This window comes from Lepidochelys olivacea (assembly GCF_965140295.1).
Source record: "Lepidochelys olivacea isolate rLepOli2 genome assembly, chromosome: 14".
NCBI lineage: Eukaryota > Metazoa > Chordata > Testudines > Cheloniidae > Lepidochelys > Lepidochelys olivacea.
The window spans coordinates 43,742,452-43,763,372 of record NC_140424.1 but is presented as its reverse complement, the minus strand read 5'-3'; the positions used below and the strand labels follow the sequence as shown (position 1 = coordinate 43,763,372).

The 20,921-nt window shown below is 46.8% G+C and overlaps 1 protein-coding gene across 5 annotated transcripts in view; it reads left to right on the top strand.

The window, feature by feature from the left end:
• Nucleotides 1-20,891, top strand: part of LOC311530360 (C-type lectin domain family 2 member B-like) — a 43,118-nt gene extending 22,227 nt beyond the window's left edge. For all 5 annotated transcript variants that reach the window (XM_084646868.1, XM_084646867.1, XM_084646869.1 and 2 more), the window contains 6 exons: nt 10,795-10,869; nt 11,815-11,874; nt 12,645-12,737; nt 14,280-14,464; nt 17,315-17,424; nt 19,573-20,891. In XM_084646868.1, the coding sequence (XP_084502994.1) occupies nt 10,795-10,869; nt 11,815-11,874; nt 12,645-12,737; nt 14,280-14,464; nt 17,315-17,424; nt 19,573-19,735 (686 nt within the window). In that variant the 3' untranslated portion in view covers nt 19,736-20,891. The remainder of the gene's footprint in view (nt 1-10,794; nt 10,870-11,814; nt 11,875-12,644; nt 12,738-14,279; nt 14,465-17,314; nt 17,425-19,572) is intronic.
• Nucleotides 20,892-20,921: the final 30 nt, after the last annotated feature.

Sequence of the window (20,921 nt, the reverse complement as noted above, 5' to 3'; positions counted from 1 at the left end):
TTGTCTCAGGTCAGGATATGCTTGCTTGGTGTTAGCTAAAACTTATCTTGCCAAGGTCAGGCCTGCTTTGGTTCACACTGTTCGTTATGCCAAGGGCTCCAGCCAGGTCCATGCTAATCAGAACAAAAAACCACAGCAATGCTGTAGTCTAGTGCCTGGAGCAGCAGAGTGGGTGACAGAAGACCTGGGTTCTAATCCTGGTTCTGCCACTAAACTGTGGTGTGACTCTGAGCAAGTCCCCTCTCTGCACTATTTCCCCTCCCGCCCTTTGTCTGTTTAGATTGGAAGCTCTTTGGGTCAGGGACTGTGTCTCCACAAATGGGCAGGGACTCTCTCTCCCTGAGTGTCTGGGCAGCGCCCTGCACAATGGGGCTCCAGTCTTGGTTGGTGTCCCGTGCCACTTCTGCAAGGGAAGTAGCTAATAATATTAACCGTAAGTCCATTGGCACATGGGAGATTCTCAGAAGCTACGGCGATGAGAGAGAACCTGTAGCACTAAGGGCTGGAATGAGGGAGACAGTCAAGAACCATCTGTATTCCCAGGTGTCTGTGCAAAGTCTCGCTCGCCCTTCCCAGCAGCCTGCACCACTGAAGCCAAGGTGGAAAGGAAATGCCGCGTGTCCCCTGAGCTAAAGGCATGGTGCCAGAGGGGGTCACATTCTTTAATGCCTTAAAAGTAGCCATCTGGTTGTTGTAAGTGAAGGTTGGGAATTTGGTGGCCCAGAGTCCAGTGGCTGGAGCAGGAGAATCTGCAGTTCTGGGGATGGGGACTGATAACTCAGCAGCGCTGGCCCATTGCTCTTACTTACTAAACCCTTGTGTGGGGAGCCCTGTGCACCCCATTACATTAAGGGCCCCTTTATCAGCCAGGAGATCTCTCTGATCAGCGGAGTGTGTCCTGAACCCCACTAAACTGTTTGTTAACATAAAGACTTTCCTCATTGTCTATGAGCTGGGTTTAAAGTGGGGACAGTTAGCACCGCAACATAGAACGTGAGGTGGCAGCAGTAGTAGGCTGTTATCCGCTGTGTGAATGGACCAGTAGAGGGGTACAAGAGACTCCCTTTGCAATGCATTACACTGAATGTATTGAAAAAGCAGGTTATTATCTCAGCCTGGGGGAGCAGGGGTGATAATGAACAAGCAATTCAACCCATGGCAAAAATCGCGAACGCGATCTGTGAACGTGTAAACGGGAGCAGGGGAAGGTGGGTGATTTAACCTCTGTGTATGGCACTGGTGAGGCTGATACTGGACCAGTGATTCCACTTCTTGTGCCCACATTTTAAAAAGGATGTTGAAAAATCAGAGAGGGGCGGAGAAGAGCCACTAACATGATTGCCGGCTAGAGAAAAGGCCCCACAGTGAGAGATTTAAGGAGGTCCGTCTGGTTAGTTTCTTAAACAGAAGATTGAGAGGTGACTTGGACCTGCCCTGGGAGGAAATACCGGGTGCTAAATGGCTCTTTAAACTAACAGAGACAGGCAGGACAAGGCCCAATGTCTGCAAGCTGAAGCCAGACAAATTCAAATGAGAAATAACGCCCAGGTTTTCTAACCGTGAGAGTGTTTAACCCTGGGACCAAATTCCCTAGGGAAGCGCTGGATTCTCCTCTTCTTAATGTCTTTGGGCTAGTGCTGTCAAGCGATTACCAAAAAAAGAAAAAAAGTAATCATGATTAATCGCGCTGTTAATAACAGAATACCATTTATTTAAATATTTTTGAATGTTTTCTACATTTTCAAATATATTGATTTCAAGTACAACACAGAATACGAAGTGTACAGTGCTCACCTTATATTTATTTTTGATTACAAATATTTGCACTGTAGAAAAACCTAAAGAAATAGTATTTTTCAGTTCACCCAATACAAGTACTGTAGTGCAATCTATTTGTCATGAAAGTTGAACTTTACAAATGTAGAATTACGTATAAAAAATATCTGCATTCAAAAATAAAACAGTGTAAAACTTTAGAGCCTACGAGTCCACTCAGTTCTGCTTCTTGTTCAGCCCGTCACTCAGACAAACAAGTTTGGTTGCAGTTTGCAGAAGATAATCAGAACTGGAAGGGACCGCGAGAGGTCGTCTAGTCCAGTCCCCTGCACTCATGGCAGGACTAAGTATTATCTAGACCATCCCTGTCAGGTGTTTGTCTAACCTGCTCTTAAAAATATGCAATAATGGTGATTCCACAACCTCCCTATGCAATTTATTCCAGTGCTTAACCACCCTGACAGTTAGGAAGTTTTTCCTGATGTACAAGCTAAAAGGCCCTTGCTGCAATTTAAGCCCATTGCTTCTTCATAGAATCATAGACTATCAGGGTTGGAAGGGACCTCAGGAGGTCATCTAGTCCAACCCCCTGCTCAAAGCAGGACCAATCCCCAACTAAATCATCCCAGCCAGGGCTTTGTCAAGCCTGACCTTGAAAACCTCAAAGGAAGGAGATTCCACCACCTCCCTAGGTAACGCTTTCCAGTGCTTCACCACCATCCTGGTGAAAAAGTTTTTCCTAATATCCAACCTAAACCTCCCCCGCTGCAACTTGAGACCATTACTCCTTGTTCTGTCATCTGCTACCACTGAGAACAGTCTAGAGCCATCCTCTTTGGAACCCCCTTTCAGGTAGTTGAAAGCAGCTATCAAATCCCCCCTCATTTTTCTCTTCTGCAGACTAAAAAATCCAAGTTCCTTCAGCCTCTCCTGATAAGTCATGTGTTGCAGACCCCTAATCATTTTTGTTGCCCTCCGCTGGACGCTTTCCAATTTTTCCACATCCTTCTTATAGTGCAGGGATCCAAAACTGGACACAGTACTCCAGATGAGGCCTCACCAATGTTGAATAGAGGGAAACGATCATGTCCCTCGATCTGCTGGCAATGCCCCTACTTATACAGCCCAAAATGCTGTGAGGCTTCTTGGCAACAAGGGCACACTGCTGACTCATATCCAGCTTCTTGTCCACTGTAACCCCTAGGTCCTTTTCTGCAGAACTGCTGCCGAGCCATTCGGTCCCTAGTCTGTAGAGGTGCATGGGATTCTTCCGTCCTAAGTGCAGGGCTCTGCACTTGTCCTTGTTGAACCTCATCAGATTTCTTTTGGCCCAATGCTCTAATTTGTCTAGGTCCCTCTGTATCCTATCCCTACCCTCCAGCGTATCTACCTCTCCTCCCAGTTTAGTGTCATCTACAAACTTGCTGAGGGTGCAGTCCACGCCATCATTACACTGTTAACTCTTGTCCTATCTTCAGAGGTTAAGAAGAACAATTTTTCTCGCTCCTCCTTGTAACAACCTTTTATGTACTTGAAAACTGTTATCATGTCCCCTCTCAGTCTTCTCTTCTCCAGACTAAACAAACCCAATTTTTTTCAGTCTTCCCTCATAGGTCATGTTTTCTAGAACTTTAATCATTTTTATTGCTCTTCTCTGGACATTCTCCAATTTGTCCACATCTCTCCTGAAATGTGGCACCCAGAACTGGACGCAATACTCCAGTTGAGGCCTAATCAGCACAGAGTAGAGTGGAAGAATTACTTCTCTTGTCTCGCTTACAACATTCCTGCTAATACATCCCAGAATGATATATTTGCTTATTTTGCAAAAACATTACACTGTTGACTCATATTTAGCTTGTGATCCACTATGACCCCCAGGTCCCTTTCCGCAGTACTCCTTTCTAGGCAGTTGTGATGTTGCATGCTATATGATTTTATGAAAATATGGTAATGAGTGTGAATATAATGTAACTGGAATATGCTTCCTGCAAAAGCTCTCTTGTAAGGTATCATTACAAAGCTTATAATCTACTGAGTGTGGTCATCCTGTTTGTATGTATGTATTATTCTTGTATCCGAAACTAGAAATATGAAATATAACTTGGAGGCCCTATTGTAATTATTCAAAGCGTGGGCCATTAATGTTGGTTTTGGAATCTTGATGGCTCCCATCAACCAGGACAATTGACTGTGGATGGCTCTGTTGGCTTGCAGGCCTTCCTGTGAATCAGGCCGGGAGGAATGTAAGCTTGGGGTCTTACAGTGACCTGTGATCATGTCACCTGAACTGGAATCCATCTTTAACCTGGTGCTTTTCCATTTAGACGAGGGGTGGGTTATTTGCTCCATTATCTTTCCGGGTACAGAAGTTTAAGCTGACTGGTCTGTAATTCACCGGGTTGTCCTTATGTAAGGGGACTGTTGCCCGCTTACTAACATTCAGTGGGGGTGTTTTGGTTGCTAGCTCCCAGTACTAAAAGGGGAAGGGTGTATGGGAAACCAGGACCCTGAGACTGATAGTCCCCGGGAACAATGGGGAGAGGCCAATGCTCCTAGTCAGCCTGAATGACAGGGCGAGCAGGTTTCAGAGTAACAGCCTTGTTAGTCTGTATTCGCAAAAAGAAAAGGAGTACTTGTGGCACCTTAGAGACTAACCAATTTATTTGAGCATGAGCTTTCGTGAGCTACAGCTCACTTCATCGGATGCATACCGTGGAAACTGCAGCAGACTTTATATATACACAGAGAATATGAAACAATACCTCCTCCCACCCCACTGTCCTGCTGGTAATAGCTTATCTAAAGTGATCATCAGGTGGGCCATTTCCAGCACAAATCCAGGTTTTCTCACCCTCCACCCCCCCACACAAATTCACTCTCCTGCTGGTGATAGCCCATCCAAAGTGACAACTCTTTACACAATGTGCATGATAATCAAGTTGGGCTATTTCCTGCACAAATCCAGGTTTTCTCACATCCCCCCCACCCCCATACACACACAAACTCACTCTCCTGCTGGTAATAGCTCATCCAAACTGACCACTCTCCAAGTTTAAATCCAAGTTAAACCAGAACTTCGGGGGAGGAAAAAACAAGAGGAAATAGGCTACCTTGCATAATGACTTAGCCACTCCCAGTCTCTATTTAAGCCTAAATTAATAGTATCCAATTTGCAAAGGCTAATCAGGGAGTCAAGACGCCAGGGGGGTCCCCTCCTCCGTATGAGCTGGATTTGCCTTGGTCAGACAGAGTGGGGCCGAGCTAAGGAGAAAGCAGGAGCCCAAGCTGAGCTGGGGAGCAGAGCTGGGCCAGATCCAGGGGGACCAGAGAAGCAGCCCAGAGAGAGCAGACCCTGTCCTGGGAGCAGAGCTGCAGACCCAAAGCCAGAGGCACAGCCCAGAGAGAGCAGACTTGCCCTGGGAGCAGAGCTGCAGCACCCAGAGCCAGAGGGGCCAGAGAAGCAGCCCAGGGAGCTGGATGCAGATCAGCAGAGACCGAGTGGTGGGGCTGGGGCTGGAGCAGTCCGGAGCTGGGCGCGGTGAGCAGCTGGGGAGAGCAAGGGGGACCCTGGGCAGCGGGCCCAGCACAGGGAGACACCTCAGCCAAGGGGCTCTGCAGGCCAGGCTTGGATTGTAACCCCGACAGGGCGGGGGCGACACTGGGAAGAAGGGTCCTGCCACTTAGAGCCTGAGAGCCTGTGGCCACCACCAGAGCAAGTGTCCAACCCACACCATCCCTGCAGCACAGCCAGGGCCTGAGAAGGAGGCCTGGGACTTACAAGGAGCAGACTGTGAACTGCCCTGACGTTCCAGAGACCCTGTTTGTGATGTTCCCTGCCACAGAGTGGGGTGATGTGTTTCCTTGAACCTTTCCCATTTTTCCTTATTCTTTTTAAAATTAATTGTTGATTAAATAACTTGCATTTGCTTTAACTTGTCTGTACTGGTCAGTGGGTCAGAGAAGTGCCCAGTGCAGAGAGAGTACCTCGGAGTGGGGACACCCTAGCCCCTGTCCTAGGTGACCACAGCAGGGTTGGGGGTTGAGCCCCCCAGGAATCCTAGGCCCAGCCTTGTTGGGGTGACGAGGACTCTGCCAGAAAGGAGAGTGGAAGGGGAGTCCTCAAGGGCAGGGAGGGCACTGGGTAAAGGAAGTGGGAGCGAGGACTCAGATCCTTTCATTTGCCCACTTCACCGGGGTCGTGCAGAAGCCAGGAAAGTTCCCCACAATAGTGAGACTATTCCCCCGCTTACACTTATTTCCCTTTTTATAGATGGGCACTGTATTTGCCCTTTTCCACTCTTCTGGAATGTCTCCTGTCTTCCATGACTTTTCAGAAATAATTGCTAATGGCTCAGAAAGCTCCTCAGTCAGCTCTTGGAGTATTCTAGGATTCATTTCATCAGGCCCTGGTGACTTGAAGACATGCTGCCCGCTTCTTGTTTACAATGTCACCTGAAAGTGAGAACAGGCATTCACATGGCACAGTTGTAGCTGCTGTCGCAATTACTTGTCAGATGAGCTAAAGATTCATATGTCCCTTCCTGCTTCGACCACCCTGATGACGGGTTCTGCTTGATAACGATCCAAAGCAGAGCAGACTGACACGTCCTCATCTGAGTCAGATGCCAGCCGCAGAAGGTTGATTTTCTTTTTTGATAGTTCAGGTTCTGTAGTTTCTGCTTCTGAGTGGTGCTCTTTTAAGACTTCTGAAAGAGAGCTTCTTAAACTTTGGGTCGAGTGCTGTAGCTTTCTTTAGAAATCTCACATTGGTATGGTTTTTGCATTTTGTCAAACCTGCAGTGAAAGTGTTCTTAACATGACCACGTGCTGGGTCGTCATCCGAGATTGCTAGGGCTTGAAATATAGGGCAGAATGCAGGTAAAACAGAGCAGGAGACCTACAATTCTCCCCCAAGGAGTTGAGTCACAAATTTAATGAACACATTATTTTTTTAACGAGCGTCATCAGCATGGAAGCATGTCCTCTGGAATGGAGGCCGAAGCATGAAGGGGCATATGAATGTTTAGCATATCTGGCACGTAAATACCTTGCAAGGCCAGCTACAAAAGTGCCATGCGAATGCCTGTTATCAGTTTCATCACAAATAAGAAGCAGGCAGCAGAAAAGGACCTGGGGATTACAGTGGATGAGAAGCGGGATAGGAGTCAGTGGTGTGCCCTCGTTGCCAAGAAAGCTAACCGCATATTGGGCTGTATTAGTAGGAGGATAGCCAGCGGATCGAGGGAAGTGATTATTCCCCTCTATTGGGCACTGGTGAGGCCACATCTGGAGTATTGGATCAAGTTTGGGCCCCCCACTGCAGAAAGGATGTGGACAAATTGGAGAGTCCAGCAGAGGGCAATGAAAATGATTAGGGGGCTGGAACACATGACTTATGAGGAGCGGCCGAGGGAACTGGGATTGTTTAGTCTGCAGAAGAGAGGAGTGAGGGGGGATTTGATAGTAGCCTTCAACTACCTGAAGGGGGGGTTCCAAAAGGGATGGAGCGAGGCTGTTCTCCGTGGTGGCAGATGACAGAACAAGGAGCAATGGTCTCAAGTTGCAGTGGGGGAGGTCTAGGTTGGATATTAGGAAACATTATTTCATTAGTTTCAGAGTAGCAGCCGTGTTAGTCTGTATTCGCAAAAAGAAAAGGAGGACTTGTGGCACCTTAGAGACTAACCAATTTATTTGAGCATGAGCTTTCGTGAGCTACAGCTCACTTCATCATAGAATCATAGAATATCAGGGTTGGAAGGGACTTCAGGAGGTCATCTAGTCCAACCCCCTGCTCAAAGTAGGACCAATCCCCAACTAAATCATCCCAGCCAGGGCTTTCAATGTTTGTTTATTGATTCTAGAGATTTAGGTTAGTATTTCTTGGATTTCAAGACATTTTAATTTTAAAAAAAACCACATGTGCTAAAACAGTTCTTAGCAGATTTAATATTGTAACCTTATTTGTATTTTATCTGGAAAGTGTATTTATTTATCAGGAAACATGAGTCTTGAACAGTAGTCTACAGGACCCCTACAAGCTAGGCAATTCCAACCTGCCACCCAGTGACCTGCTGCCAGAACAGCAGCTGAATTCTGACAGAGGACTCCAGTCCTGGAATCTGATTGGTGGAACATTAGGGGATCCTGATTGGTCCCCAGCTTCTATTTAACCCAAGCACAGGAACAGGAAGTTGTCCATGCAGATTAGGACTGCAGACCCTGCAACCTGGTCCTCCTCCTCTCCTAGTAACCTCACCCTGCCTGACATCTGAGTCTGGGTTTTGCCCTCTGACCTGTCTTGGACTTTGACCTCCTGGTATCTGACCCAGTCTGATTCCTGCTCTCACCACTAGGTCAGACCACCCATGCCCAGTCATGACACTATTATTTGGCTATATTATCTGTTCAGGTTTCTTCTCCTAATAGTTCGCAGTCGTACGCTATATTATACATATAAAACTTTTACAACCTCAAATGCAAATAGAACAAGAAAAGCATAATCCATTTTTACATTAATATGGAACAGTTTCTTAAGGTGGCAAATACATAGCTAATTTTACATCTCAAACTGGAGCATATAAAGTCCATAGGGACTCCTATTGTACCTTTATTGATCATCATCTAGACACCCTTTTTGGGATTAGATCCTCCTTTCCTACCAGTTGTTCAAGTGCACCCAGACTTCCTCTTTTCCTTCTCATGTCAGAATTTACAATCTCCACAGGGAAGCACCATAGACTGCAATGCCTACTTTCAAGATCATGGAAATTACAATGTCTGTGGGTTTCCATGTTAAGTTCCTAAATACTGCATGGTAGCATAAAGAACCTATAATGTTCACAGGAAAATACCCTACAAAACCAAAACTTAAATAACTAAAGATTTATTAATTCCAAACAGTAAAGCTAGACCTACGTACAAGCGACGATAAATATGTAAAACGTATTTAGCCCAAGCCACTTTTGAATTATGAGCAGTTAAAGTTAGAACTATTTTAAAAATGTGAAAAACAAATAATATTTCAAAGACTCATAACTTACAAATGGCTTATTCAACTATCCTCAAAGTTTCTCCAAAAATTCTCAACAGACCTATGACTTACTATACAAAATTTCAGGCTGAAAAAAGTTTTTCTTAATATTTTATGGTCTAATTCTCCACTGCATTACACCAGTTTTATGCCAGAGTAACTTAATTGAGTAGCTCCTGAGTAAAACTGGTATAATGCAGTGGAGATTCAATCTAGCCCCGATATAGGATAGTGGTTGTAAAAACTGAGGTTAAAATGGAAAATGTTTTACAACTTTAACAATTTTCAGAGTAGCAGCCGTGTTAGTCTGTATTCGCAAAAAGAAAAGGAGGACTTGTGGCACCTTAGAGACTAACCAATTTATTAGAGCATAAGCTTTCGTGAGCTACAGCTCACTTCCTCAGATGCATATCGTGGAAACTGCAGCAGGCTTTATATATACACAGAGAATATGAAACAATACCTATTCCCACCCCACTGTCCTGCTGGTAATAGCTTATCTAAAGTGATTTCCAGCACAAATCCAGGTTTTCTCACCCTCCACCCCCCCCACACAAATTCACTCTCCTGCTGGTGATAGCCCATCCAAAGTGACAACTCTTTACACAATGTGCATGACAATCAAGCTGGGCTATTTCCTGCATAAATCCAGGTTCTCACATCCCCCCACCCCCATACACACACAAACTCACTCTCCTGCTGGTAATAGCTCATCCAAACTGACCACTCTTCAAGTTAAAATCCAAGTTAAACCAGAACCTGGATTTATGCAGGAAATAGCCCAGCTTGATTGTCATGCACATTGTGTAAAGAGTTGTCACTTTGGATGGGCTATCACCAGCAGGAGAGTGAATTTGTGTGGGGGGGTGGAGGGTGAGAAAACCTGGATTTGTGCTGGAAATCACTTTAGATAAGCTATTACCAGCAGGACAGTGGGGTGGGAATAGGTATTGTTTCATATTCTCTGTGTATATATAAAGCCTGCTGCAGTTTCCACGATATGCATCTGAGGAAGTGAGCTGTAGCTCACGAAAGCTTATGCTCTAATAAATTGGTTAGTCTCTAAGGTGCCACAAGTCCTCCTTTTCTTTTAACTTTAACAATGGTATCCTTACTGTAGCCCCATAGTATTTTAAACCACAGAAAGGTCAGACCACAATGGACAGGAAACGTATGTACAGGAAACAGCACAATATTTTTAGAAAACATTTTAATACTGACAATTTAATTATTACAGCACACACTAGGAGGTCTCGTCCAACCCTAATCTTCTATGATTACCTCCCATAAATGTAAACAAACTTGTTTGTCTTAGCGATTGGCTGAACAATAAGTAGGACTTGTAAGCTCTCAAGTTTGATGTTGTTTTATTTTTGAGTGCGGTTATGTAACAAAATATAATCTACATTTGTAAGTTACACTTTCACGATAAAGAGATTGCATTACAGTACTTGCATGAGGTGAATTGAAAAATGCCATTTCTTTTGTTTATCCTTTTTACAGTGCAGTTATTTGTAATCAAAAATAAGAATATAAAGTGAGCACTGTACCCTTTGTATTCTGCCTTGTAATAGAAATCAATATATTTGCAAATGTAGAAAAACATCCAAAATATTTAATAAATTTCAATTGGTATTCTGTTGTTTAACAGCGGAATTAATTGCGATTAAGTTTTTTAATCGTGATTAAGTTGTTTTTTTTTAATTAATCGCGTGAGTTAACTGCAATTGATCGACAGCCCTTTTTCAGGACTTAAAATCTCTGAAGGAGGGGTGGGGACTGTTTGGGTATTTGAGGATATTAAGGCCGGGGGAAGCCACGTGGGTCTCACGTGGTGACGGATGCACTGAAAACACGTAGTTGGCACAGTGAGAGGTTGGACCGGGCATTGTCTGTTGCATTTGGCATGTTCTGACGGCTTTAAAGGAGAAGTGCATAATTAAAATAACCCACCCTGAGTGACCGTCTTTGTTCCTTCCTGGTAGGTGGAGACACAACAGTCTCGGTGCTGATTGTCCAGAAAATGGCCGAAGAGAGCGCCGAAGTGACAAGTGATACCAGTAAATAAGAAATACTTTGGTCTTAATCAAAAGGGAGCCTGCGGTGTGACTGGCAGAGGGACAAAAATATGGTGGCTGGGTTACTTCCTCATTTTTATGAGGGATAAAGACAGGATACAAGGAGTTTTTGTTGCTCTTTGGTTCATGCTTGTTTTTTATGTTGGCAATTTGGGTCTTTTCCACCCTGAAGGACTCTGGCCAACAGGGGATCTGGTGTAGTGAAAGGCTTGAAATCTGGAATACTGTGTGCACCCCATCTCGGAAAGGATATTGTAGACTAGAGGGGTTCAGAGAGAGGTGACGAGAAGGATCAAGGGCCTGGGAAACCTCTCCTGTGACGAGAGCTTGAAAAGACTGAGGCCGTTACCTTGGAGAGGAGACGGGTACAAGGGACAGGATAATGGATGGGCTAGAGAAGGTAGATCCGTGTCAAGCACAAAGCACAAAGGAATGGAATGGAAAGGTGAGAACTTCAAAACGGATCAGAGGAAACAATTTTTCACGCACTGGGTAATTAGGCAGTGGAACTCACTGCGAGGTGACATCAACTGATGATGTTAAGGCCAAGAACTTAGCAAGAATTCCGAGAGGGTTTGCACATTTCTATGGAGAACAGGAAGAGCCCGAATTATTATAATGCTAACAAAAATGTTGGCAGAGATATTATCCTCTTGCCAGCCACTAGAGGGGGACATGGCACACAATTTGTCAAATGCGTTACCATGCTCTGATCTGCTTGAAGCCCCTCAATCAGGCTAAGGCCGGGCTGTGTGGGGTGAGGATAGCAAGATCTGGGGACTGCCAGTCACTCTGGGATGTGCGAGGGGAGGGGAAGCAGTGATGGATGCATTCAAAAGGCCTGGACTTCATAGACAGCACTGGGCCCTGCGTGGAGGGGACTGTATGATCTGACCTTAAATGACAGTTTCTTTTGCTTTCTGGTAGGTAGAGGAGCGAATGTCTCAATGCTGCACGGACCAGTGGCAGAAAGGAGAAGAGATGTAGGTAAAAAATTATATTATTTATTAGGTATAATATGGTAACACCTAGAGACAGCAGCTGAGCCCCATTGTGCGCTGCACAGACCCACAGGGGGAGAGAGTCCCTGCCCCAGCTGAGATCAGGGCACCGTTGTGCCAGGCGCTGGGTAAATAACACTTCTCTATTCACTTGTTCCACACCGTTCATGGTTTTATAGACTTCTGTCCTATCTAGGGAGGTGGTGGAATCCTATCTATCTATCTAGGGAGGTGGTGGAATCTCCTTCCTTAGTTATTTTTCAGGTCAGGCTTGACCAAGTCCTGGCTGGGATGATTTAGTTGGGGATTGGTCCTGCTTTGAGCAGGGGATTGGACTAGATGACCTCCTGAGGTCCCTTCCAACCCTGATATTCTATGATTCTATGATCCTACACCCCCTTTTAGTCGTCTCTTTTCTAAGATGAACAGCCCTAATCTTTGTAGTCTCTCCTTGTACGGTTTCAGAGTAGCAGCCGTGTTAGTCTGTACCCACAAAAAGAACAGGAGGACTTGTGGCACCTTAGAGACGAACACATTTATTTGAGCATCACCTTTCGTGGTCTACAGCCCACTTCATCTCCTTGTATGGAAGCTGTTCCATGCCCTTGATCATCGTCAGCTAGATTTATCCACTCACGGAAGCACTTAGCAAAACAGGACCGTTTTCACACACCGGCAGCATGTGCTGTTGATATATGTTTGCTGCCTGCCTTCATCTGCTTTCGTGTCTTTTCATTTATTTTTTTTATTTTGCAGATTTCAGCCTAAAATGCATTAAAGATAAACGGATCCCAATTACCGTTACTGTCGTCATCACAGCTTTGATCATCACCATAATTGCGCTGGCGGGTGAGTGAAGGGTCATTCCTAACCCTGCCGATTCTCATTCCCTTGTCACGTATTCTTCATTCACCGCTTGTCCGAGCCCCAAGGTCACAGGGCCCACTTGCGTTTCCCACCCTGTTGTTGCCCTGGTCTGACACCTCCGTGGAAGCACATGCCCCTTTTCAGAGGGGAAATCTCTCTCCAGACCCTTTTCCCCCAAAGAGGAAGGGCCTAGATTCCCAGCACCCGCAACCCCACCCAGAGCCATCAGGAATTGCTCTGGGAAAATCAAGCTCTGGGACGCACTCAGCTCCATAGAACCCCCCCACGGACGATGAGAGTAGCCCCTCAGTTTTTGTGGCTGCTTCACTCGCCTGCGTGGAAAGCCTCAGCGAGCAAGTGTGACAGGCCGGCCTTTGGGCCCAGCCACAGAGAACATGAGTTGTTATAGCCCCGCCTAGGGGCTCTCGGCTCCCACATTACGGGTCCCGCTCTTAGCTGTGAAGGGCCCCAGTTCTAGCCCTGGTGTGGCAGCCATCACATGTGTGCACTGAGGAGGGTACGTCAAGGGGGAGTCCATGAAATGCACCCACCCTTCCCATTTTTCACCTCTTGCCTGACAGAATGGGTCCAACCCTGACGGTGCCGGAAGTTAAGATGGCGGATGGGCCCATTTGGATGCCAGGGTACAGTGTGTCATGATGCCATCGTAGCTCCACCCTGTCCTCCCCAGCCAACCCATGCAAATGGTGGCCGTACATACAGGATGGGGGGCTCTGTCCGGGGAAGCAGGGACTTTGACAAAGGTTTGGGGGTGATGGGGGATAATCAGCTGAACACGAGCTCCCGGTGGGTCAGAAGAGCTAATGTAACCCTGGGATGTATAACCAGGGGAATCTCGAGTAGGAGAAGACAGGTTATTTTACCTCTGGATTTGGCCCTTGTGCGACCGCTGCTGGAATCCTGTGTCCAGTTCTGGTGCCCACAATTCAAGAAGGATGTTGATAAATTGGAGAAGGGTCAGAGTTGAGCCACAAGAAGGATTAAAACCTGCTTTATAGCGATAGACTCAAAGAGCTCCATCTATTTACAGGAGAAGGTTAAAGGGCGACTTGATCCCAGGCTATAACTACCTACTTGGGGAACAAATATTTAACAATGGGCTCTTCAGTCTAACACGATCCAATGGCTGGAAGTTGAAGCTGGACAAATTCAGACTGGGAATAAGGCATCAGCTGTTAACAGAGAGCGTTATTCACCATCGGAACGATTTACCAAGGGGCGCGGTGGATTCTCCATCACTGACAGTTTTTAAACCACAGTGGGACGTTGCTGTAAGAGCTCTGCTCGAGGGATTATTTTGGGGGCAGTTCTAAGACCTGTGTGATGCAGGAGGTCAGACAAGAAGATCACAATGGTCCCTTCTGGTCTCGGGATCTATGCAAAACGACAACCCAGGCCTGAGACGTGTGGGGCTTAGTGCTCTCTCTGGCCGGGATTCCCACGCGGAGACAGACACCAGGGAGAGGTCCATCTCTCACCACTGTGTTACTCGCTTATTTTCAGCCAAGAAGACTCCTCCCTGCCCGCGCTGCCCGCCCCACGTCACTGCTGCATGCCCGGACGGCTGGGTTGGATACCAAGGGAACTGTTACCACTTCTCAGAGACTGAAGGGAACTGGAGCACGAGCCAGAGCCACTGCTCTTCCCTCAACGCCTCCCTGGCTTCGATTGATTCCCTGACGGAGCTGGTAAGGAAGAGACACGCACCTTCATAACCACAGCTAGGGACACGCCAGAGCCTGGCGCCCCCTGAAGGCCTAAGGCAGCTTCTAGATTCGAGGAACTGAATCTCCTGCGGAGCTGGTTGTAAAATGCAAATTCAGGGACAGGATTTGACTTTTTTTTTAATAGAAAAAAGTTGACCCCCCCCCCCAATTTTTCATTTCATTTTTAACTTCAAATGTCATTTCAGTTTGGGGGTTGTTTGTTTTGTTTTTTTAACTCCAAAATCTCATTTTTCAAAATTTTGGGTTCCCTTCTTTTTTTTTTTTTTGGCCTTTTTCCACATCACTTTATAAAGAGAAAAAGGGAGGAAAAGTAAAAAGCGTGGGAAGGAGGTGTGGAAACCTGCCTTTAAAAGAAGTAGAAATAAAAACCTATTTCCAAAAAAGGAAACCAGTGCAAATGTTACCCTGAAAAAGAAAGGAACGTTTTCATCTCAGCAGTATATGCCTATATACCTAGATCTACCTAGATCTATATCATTGAACCAGCAATAAAGACAAGTGCGAAGTACTTCACCTAGGAAGGAAAAACCAAATCCATGGAGACAAAATAGGGAATACCTGGCTAGGCGGTCGTACGGCTGAAAAGGATCTGGGGGTTACAGTGGACCACAAATTAAATCTGAATCGACAATGTGATGCAGCTGAGAACAAGGCTAATATCGTCCTGGGGTGCATGACCAGGAGTGTTGTATGTAAGACATGGGAGGCACTACTTGGCACTGGCATAGGTGCCAACTCCGTGGGTGCTCTGGGGCTGGAGCACCCATGGGGAAAAATTGGTGGGTGCTCAGCACCTACCGGCAGCTTCCCCCCACCCCACCCCAGCTCACCTCTGCTTCCGCTCCGCCTCCTCCCCTGAGCGCTCCGCTTCTCACCCCTCCTTCCCAGGCTTGCCGTGCCAAACAGCTGTTTCGCGCGGCAAGCCTGGGGGGGTGAGGGGAGGGGAAACAGGGTGCACTCAGGGGAGGAGGCGGGGATTTGAGGAAGGGGTTGGGGTGGGGCCGGGGGGGGGGGCGCAAGCCCCCACCGGCGCTGGAGAAGCTTGGTGCCTATGGGCACTAGTGAGGTCTCAGCTGGAGTATTGTGTCCAGTTCTGGGTGCCGCACTTTAGAAGAGACATGGACAATTTGGAGAGAGTCCAGAGGAGAGCAACAAAAGTGATGAAAGGTTGACAGAGCCTGACCTTTGGGCAAAGGTTTAAAAGACTGGGCATGTTTAGTCGCGAGAAGAGAAGACTGAGCGGGGACCCGATAACAGTCTTCCAGTATGTTTAGGGCTTTTATAAAGAGGACACTGATCGGTTGTTCTCCATGTCCACTGAAGGCAGGACAGGAAGCAATGGGCTTAATTTGCAGCAAGGGAGATGTAGGTTCGATACTAGGAAAAACTTTCTAACTCTCAGGGTAATTAAGCTCTGGAACAGGCTGCTAAGGGGGTGTTATAGAATCCCCTTAATTGGAGCTTTTAAAGACCAGGTCGGACAAACACCCCTCAGGGATGGTCTAGGTTTATTTTGTCCTGCCTAAGCACAGGGGGCTGGACTTGATGATCTCTTGAGGTCCCTTCCAGCCCTGCATTTCTGTGATTCCCAAAAGTTGGGAAACTGTAAGAAAATGGGAGGAAATCCCCTAGTTTTGAAATGGGGGTGGGGGGCGGTATTTGGTTTGGTTTTTTTAAATAAATTTTCCTGTGGCAAAAATCATTTTGGATAAACTGCTTTGTCCTGTGTAGTTTGACTGGAAGCTCTTTGGGTGAGGTGTTAGGGGGCTTATTCCTTCACCCACTTATTTCCCTGGTCCTTCGCGCATGAACAGAGAGCAACAATACCCAAAGGTGCAAACAATGCGATGTTTATTGGGGTGAACTTCCAGCAAGCATGATTCCAGTTTCCTTCCTTAGTGTCCCCCTTCCCAGCTCTGACACCACAGAGCCCCACCTGTGTCCCTGTTCCCATTTCCCCCCTTAGCCAAACATGATTCCAATTTCCCCATCTCCATTCCCTGTTCCCATTCCCGCCCCCCTTACTTCCTGATTGACTGCAGACTATATAGTAAAACTTGAGTTCTGCTTAGCTATACCTTAACCAATCATTTTCCTGAAATTTAACTAACCAATTCTAACATATTGTAACATGATTATTTAACCAATTATATCCCACCACCTTAATTAGTTTACACCCAGCAAAATTAATTATACAGCAGAAAGAAATAATCACAGAACCAGACAGAGATTATACAGACAAACAATGGAGAAATGGGGACTACAGTGATAAAACAATACAGAAGTGAGGATTTCACATCCCGGCTATTGATAAGTGAGTTCTTGCCAGACAGGATGCTATCAAACTAAGTTTCCTTTTACATCTTCTAGGCACTTCCCTTTCTCTGGAGGCGATAGGCACTATCAGGACAGGATTGTATTCCTAACAGCCCAATAGCACCTTCTTTCAATGTGACTAGTTTGGAATGTGAGGAGGTGACCTGTCGCTTCCCAGCTTATAGCTACCTCTGTTGCTTAGCCAAAGGCCTTAGCCTAAGAACAGGGCCTCAGACTGTCGCAGTGAGAGAAGGCCCTTACACCAGCAGACAGTGATTTTGATTCTTTCTTTTATATCTCTATAACTAGCTAAGTGATAAGAATACACCTAAATTCTTAGAGTATAGGCCTTTACAGACAGGCCTGGATATCTATATCCTAACACGAGGGACCAGCTTTCTTCGCGTGTACAGCACCTAGCACATGGGGGCCCTGATCCCTGTTAAGGTGGCTGTAATACAGATAAGGATATAATATGTGTGTTCTTATCCACAGAATTTCACGCTGCGCTATAGGGGGATCCCTTACCGCTGGATTGGCCTCCAGAGGGAGCAAGGCCTGGGCCAGCCCTGGAAGTGGACCAACGGTACCATATTCAACAACCTGTGCGTCCTTTTTCCTTATTCGCTTTCTCGGTATTAGGGCGCAGACAAATGCAACAAAACCCTGGGCTGGGTGGAGAACAGGGATTGGAAGCGAGACCTCAGGATCTTAAAAGCCTGTGGAGGTTGCACCTGTAAGAGACTTGTAGACGCTCTTCCATAGCGTAGGCACCAGAGGCAGACAGAGAGCCCCACTCGGTTAATGCAGATGACACAAGTGGGACTGGTTGGAAAAATTCCCACTCAAAGTTTTCCCTTATGGAAAATCTGATTGTGTCGAAAGCAAAATTTCCTGCAGGGAAAGGTCACTTCGGATGAGATTTTTCCATTGCGGAAATTGACTCAAATGTTTATTTTCAGTCTACCCAGAATGAAACGTTTTCATTTTGGTTTGCCCGTGGGGCCACTGCAGCATATCATGGGAATCGTAGTTCTGGGTTCTTCTGGTTCCATTTGCCCCGGTCTTTGACCAGACAACGTCTCCCATGATGCACTGCAGTGTCTCACTCATGCGCGTTCTTATGTGGTATTTTGGTGGTAGGAAGACACTGCAGTGCGTCATGGGAGATGTAGTCCAGCTGGGAATCAGGACCTATAGGAGAGAACAGGGGCGGAAGAACCAAGAACTACAGTTACCATGATGCCAGGCATCAGCTCCGCAGTCTAGCTAATGAAAGTGTTTCATTTTGGGTTGACCTAAATCTTTTTTTTTTTTTTTTTTTTTCGGAGGGGAAGAGAAATTCTGTTCTGTGGGAAATCTAAATATTTTGACTTTTGGTCCCGAAACACGAGAATTTCCCTCAGGATGGAAATTCCGTTTGTCACCCACCTCTGTGCAAATGGGTCCCCCTAAATCATTCACAAGCACATCCCATCGTTCATACACAATGACACGCCACCAAGCGGAGTCACTATGGCTACGGGACAGGACAGAAGATGCGGCAGCTCGGTGGGGGAGCATCTCAGTAGCCGCGTGAGGCCCTTGCTTAGCACAGTGGGCTCTGGCTGCCTGGGGCAGAAGGGGAGGCAGAGGAAATGGATGGAAAGTGTGGGGGAGGGCTTGGGAGACCCACGGGGAGAAGATAAGGGGCGGGGGCAGGTGGGGCAGCAAAAAGATATTGGGAGAAATGGGAAGTTGCTGGAAGAGGCGAGTTCTAGAGGGAAAGCGGGAGGACAGGTCCATCCAACCAAGATGGTCAGGGAAGCAACCCCATGCTCTGGATGTCCCTACTTCTGTTTGCCAGAAGCTGGGAATGGCCGACAGGGGATAGATCACTTGATAATTGCCCTGTTCTGTTCATTCTGCACCAGCCACTGTTGACAGTGGGCTAGATGGACCATTGGTCTGACCCAGCATGGCCGTTCTTATGAGGTTTGCTTCCCCTGAGGTACTGCCTGATTTCCAGTCTAGCTGCACTAATGCGTCCAGTTCTGTTAATCTGTATTCAAGAAAGACACACTCAGACTGGAACAGGTGCAGAGAAGTGCAGCTAGGATGCTCCCGGGAATGGAGAGTGTCTCTTGTCAGAGGAGACTGAAAGAGCTTGGCTGGCTGAGCCTAGCACGATGAGAGGGTATCTCATTGCTCTCTGTAAATACCTCGGGAGTAGACACCTGGGAGGGAGAAGAGCTACCGAAGCTAAAGGACAATGTTGTCACAAGATCACACAGGGATAAACTGGCCAGGAATTAATTTGGGGCTGGAAATTAGCAGAAGATTTCTGCCCATCAGAAGAGGGAGGTTCTGAAGCAGCCTCCCCGTCAGAGCAGTGGGGGAAAACCACCTAACTAGATAGAATACAGAGCCTGCGAAGTCTATGAACAGGACGATATGCCGGTTTTGCCTGCCGGAGCGGGGCTGGGACCCAGGAACTCCCTTGCAGGCCTATGTCCCCTCATACACTGGGAAAATCCTGCAAGAGGCTTGACAACTTCTGTTGCCTGTTTTCTGTGAGCCTGATTTCCAGGTGCTCAGCATCCACTGTGACTTTTACAGCTAGAACTGACTAGCTCAGGGTTGATTAGTAGCAAAGCCTGGTTGAGAACCCAGTTCCCCTGCATCATCCACCGCTGGACCACATCGCTTCCCTGGACGTGAGCAGGAATGGAAGCCGGCTGCATCTGATAACCCCACACCGCTTCTCGTTGCAGGTTTCCAGTCAGAGGGGAAGGGCAGTGCGCCTACCTGAACGAAAATGGGGTCAGCAGCTCCCGGTGCTACTCAGAGAGACCTTTCATCTGCAAGCAGCCGGACAAGTGCTCTAGAAGGAAGCCAAGCGCCGCAGGAGGGGACATGATGGCTAAGATCACTTAAAGGGCCAATGCAGCCTCTTCCGTGGATGCAGAACTTACACATTCATCATCTCTTGGGGAGCATCCTACCTCTCCAGCCATTGCTCCCTCCCGCTCCCTGCTGAAAAACTCTCCTCACAACGCTCGACTACACTAACTCGACAACACCATATCTCCGTTGCCGTGGTACTACTGGACACAGACCCTGGAGTTATTGTGTAGTCGAGTCAGTGTAGTCGAGTGTTGTGAGGAGAGTTTTTCAGCAGGGGCCTGGAGGGAGCAATGGTTGGAGAGGTAGAGGATGCTCTGCAAGAGATGACTTAATATTAAATCTAATATTCCCTTAATACGGCCAAGTGGATAAATTATTTAGATTATGAAGAATTTTATTTAAAAAAGAGTATGTTTCTAGCTTGCTTGGTTATCAATATGCCCTGGCAAATCAAAGAGAGCCTGAGTCAGCAGAGAGCTTGAAACAATAACTCAGAAAAATGCCCCATTTAATTAATTGACTCTGGAACCTAGTGATGACACTAACTTCTTTCTTTCTGTTTCCTCTACGCCACTTTTCTTGGTGAGGGTCGCGGCGGCAGCAGCATGGAGAGTAGGGCGGGCTAGACCTCCCTTTCCTCCACGACAGATTCCAGCTCTTCCTGGGGAACTCCCAAGCATTCCCAGGCCAGCCGGGAGATATAATCCCTCCAGCCTGTTCTGGGGCGGCCTCAGGGCCTCCTCCTAGTGGTACGTGGTCAGTAGAGTTCCAAAAGAAGCCTGCCCGGGGGCATCCCCAGCTGGATCCTCTCAATCCAGAGGTGTAGCAGCTCTACCCCGAGGCGCTCCCGAAGAGCCGAGCCCCTCACCCCGTGTATTAAAAAAAGTCATGATTTTGGGGGGATTTTTGAATGTTTGGGTTTGACAAAACTGGATTAACAAAATCTAAAGGTCATACGTTTTGGTCGCAGCTGGAACTGGGTGACATTTTTTGACCAAACCCTTTTATGTATTTTATTTATTTTGTTTGTTTTATTTATTTAGGCAAAAAATGCAGATCTTGTGTCACCAAAACAGTGTGAATTTGTGTCGATCTTTGCCAAATTGATTTGAAAAAAAAACACCCCAAAAAAAAAAAAGCTGAACGTTTCATTTTCCTGGTTTTGAAAGCAAACTTTTTGACTGAGAATGGCTTTTTATTTCATGATTTCCTTTAA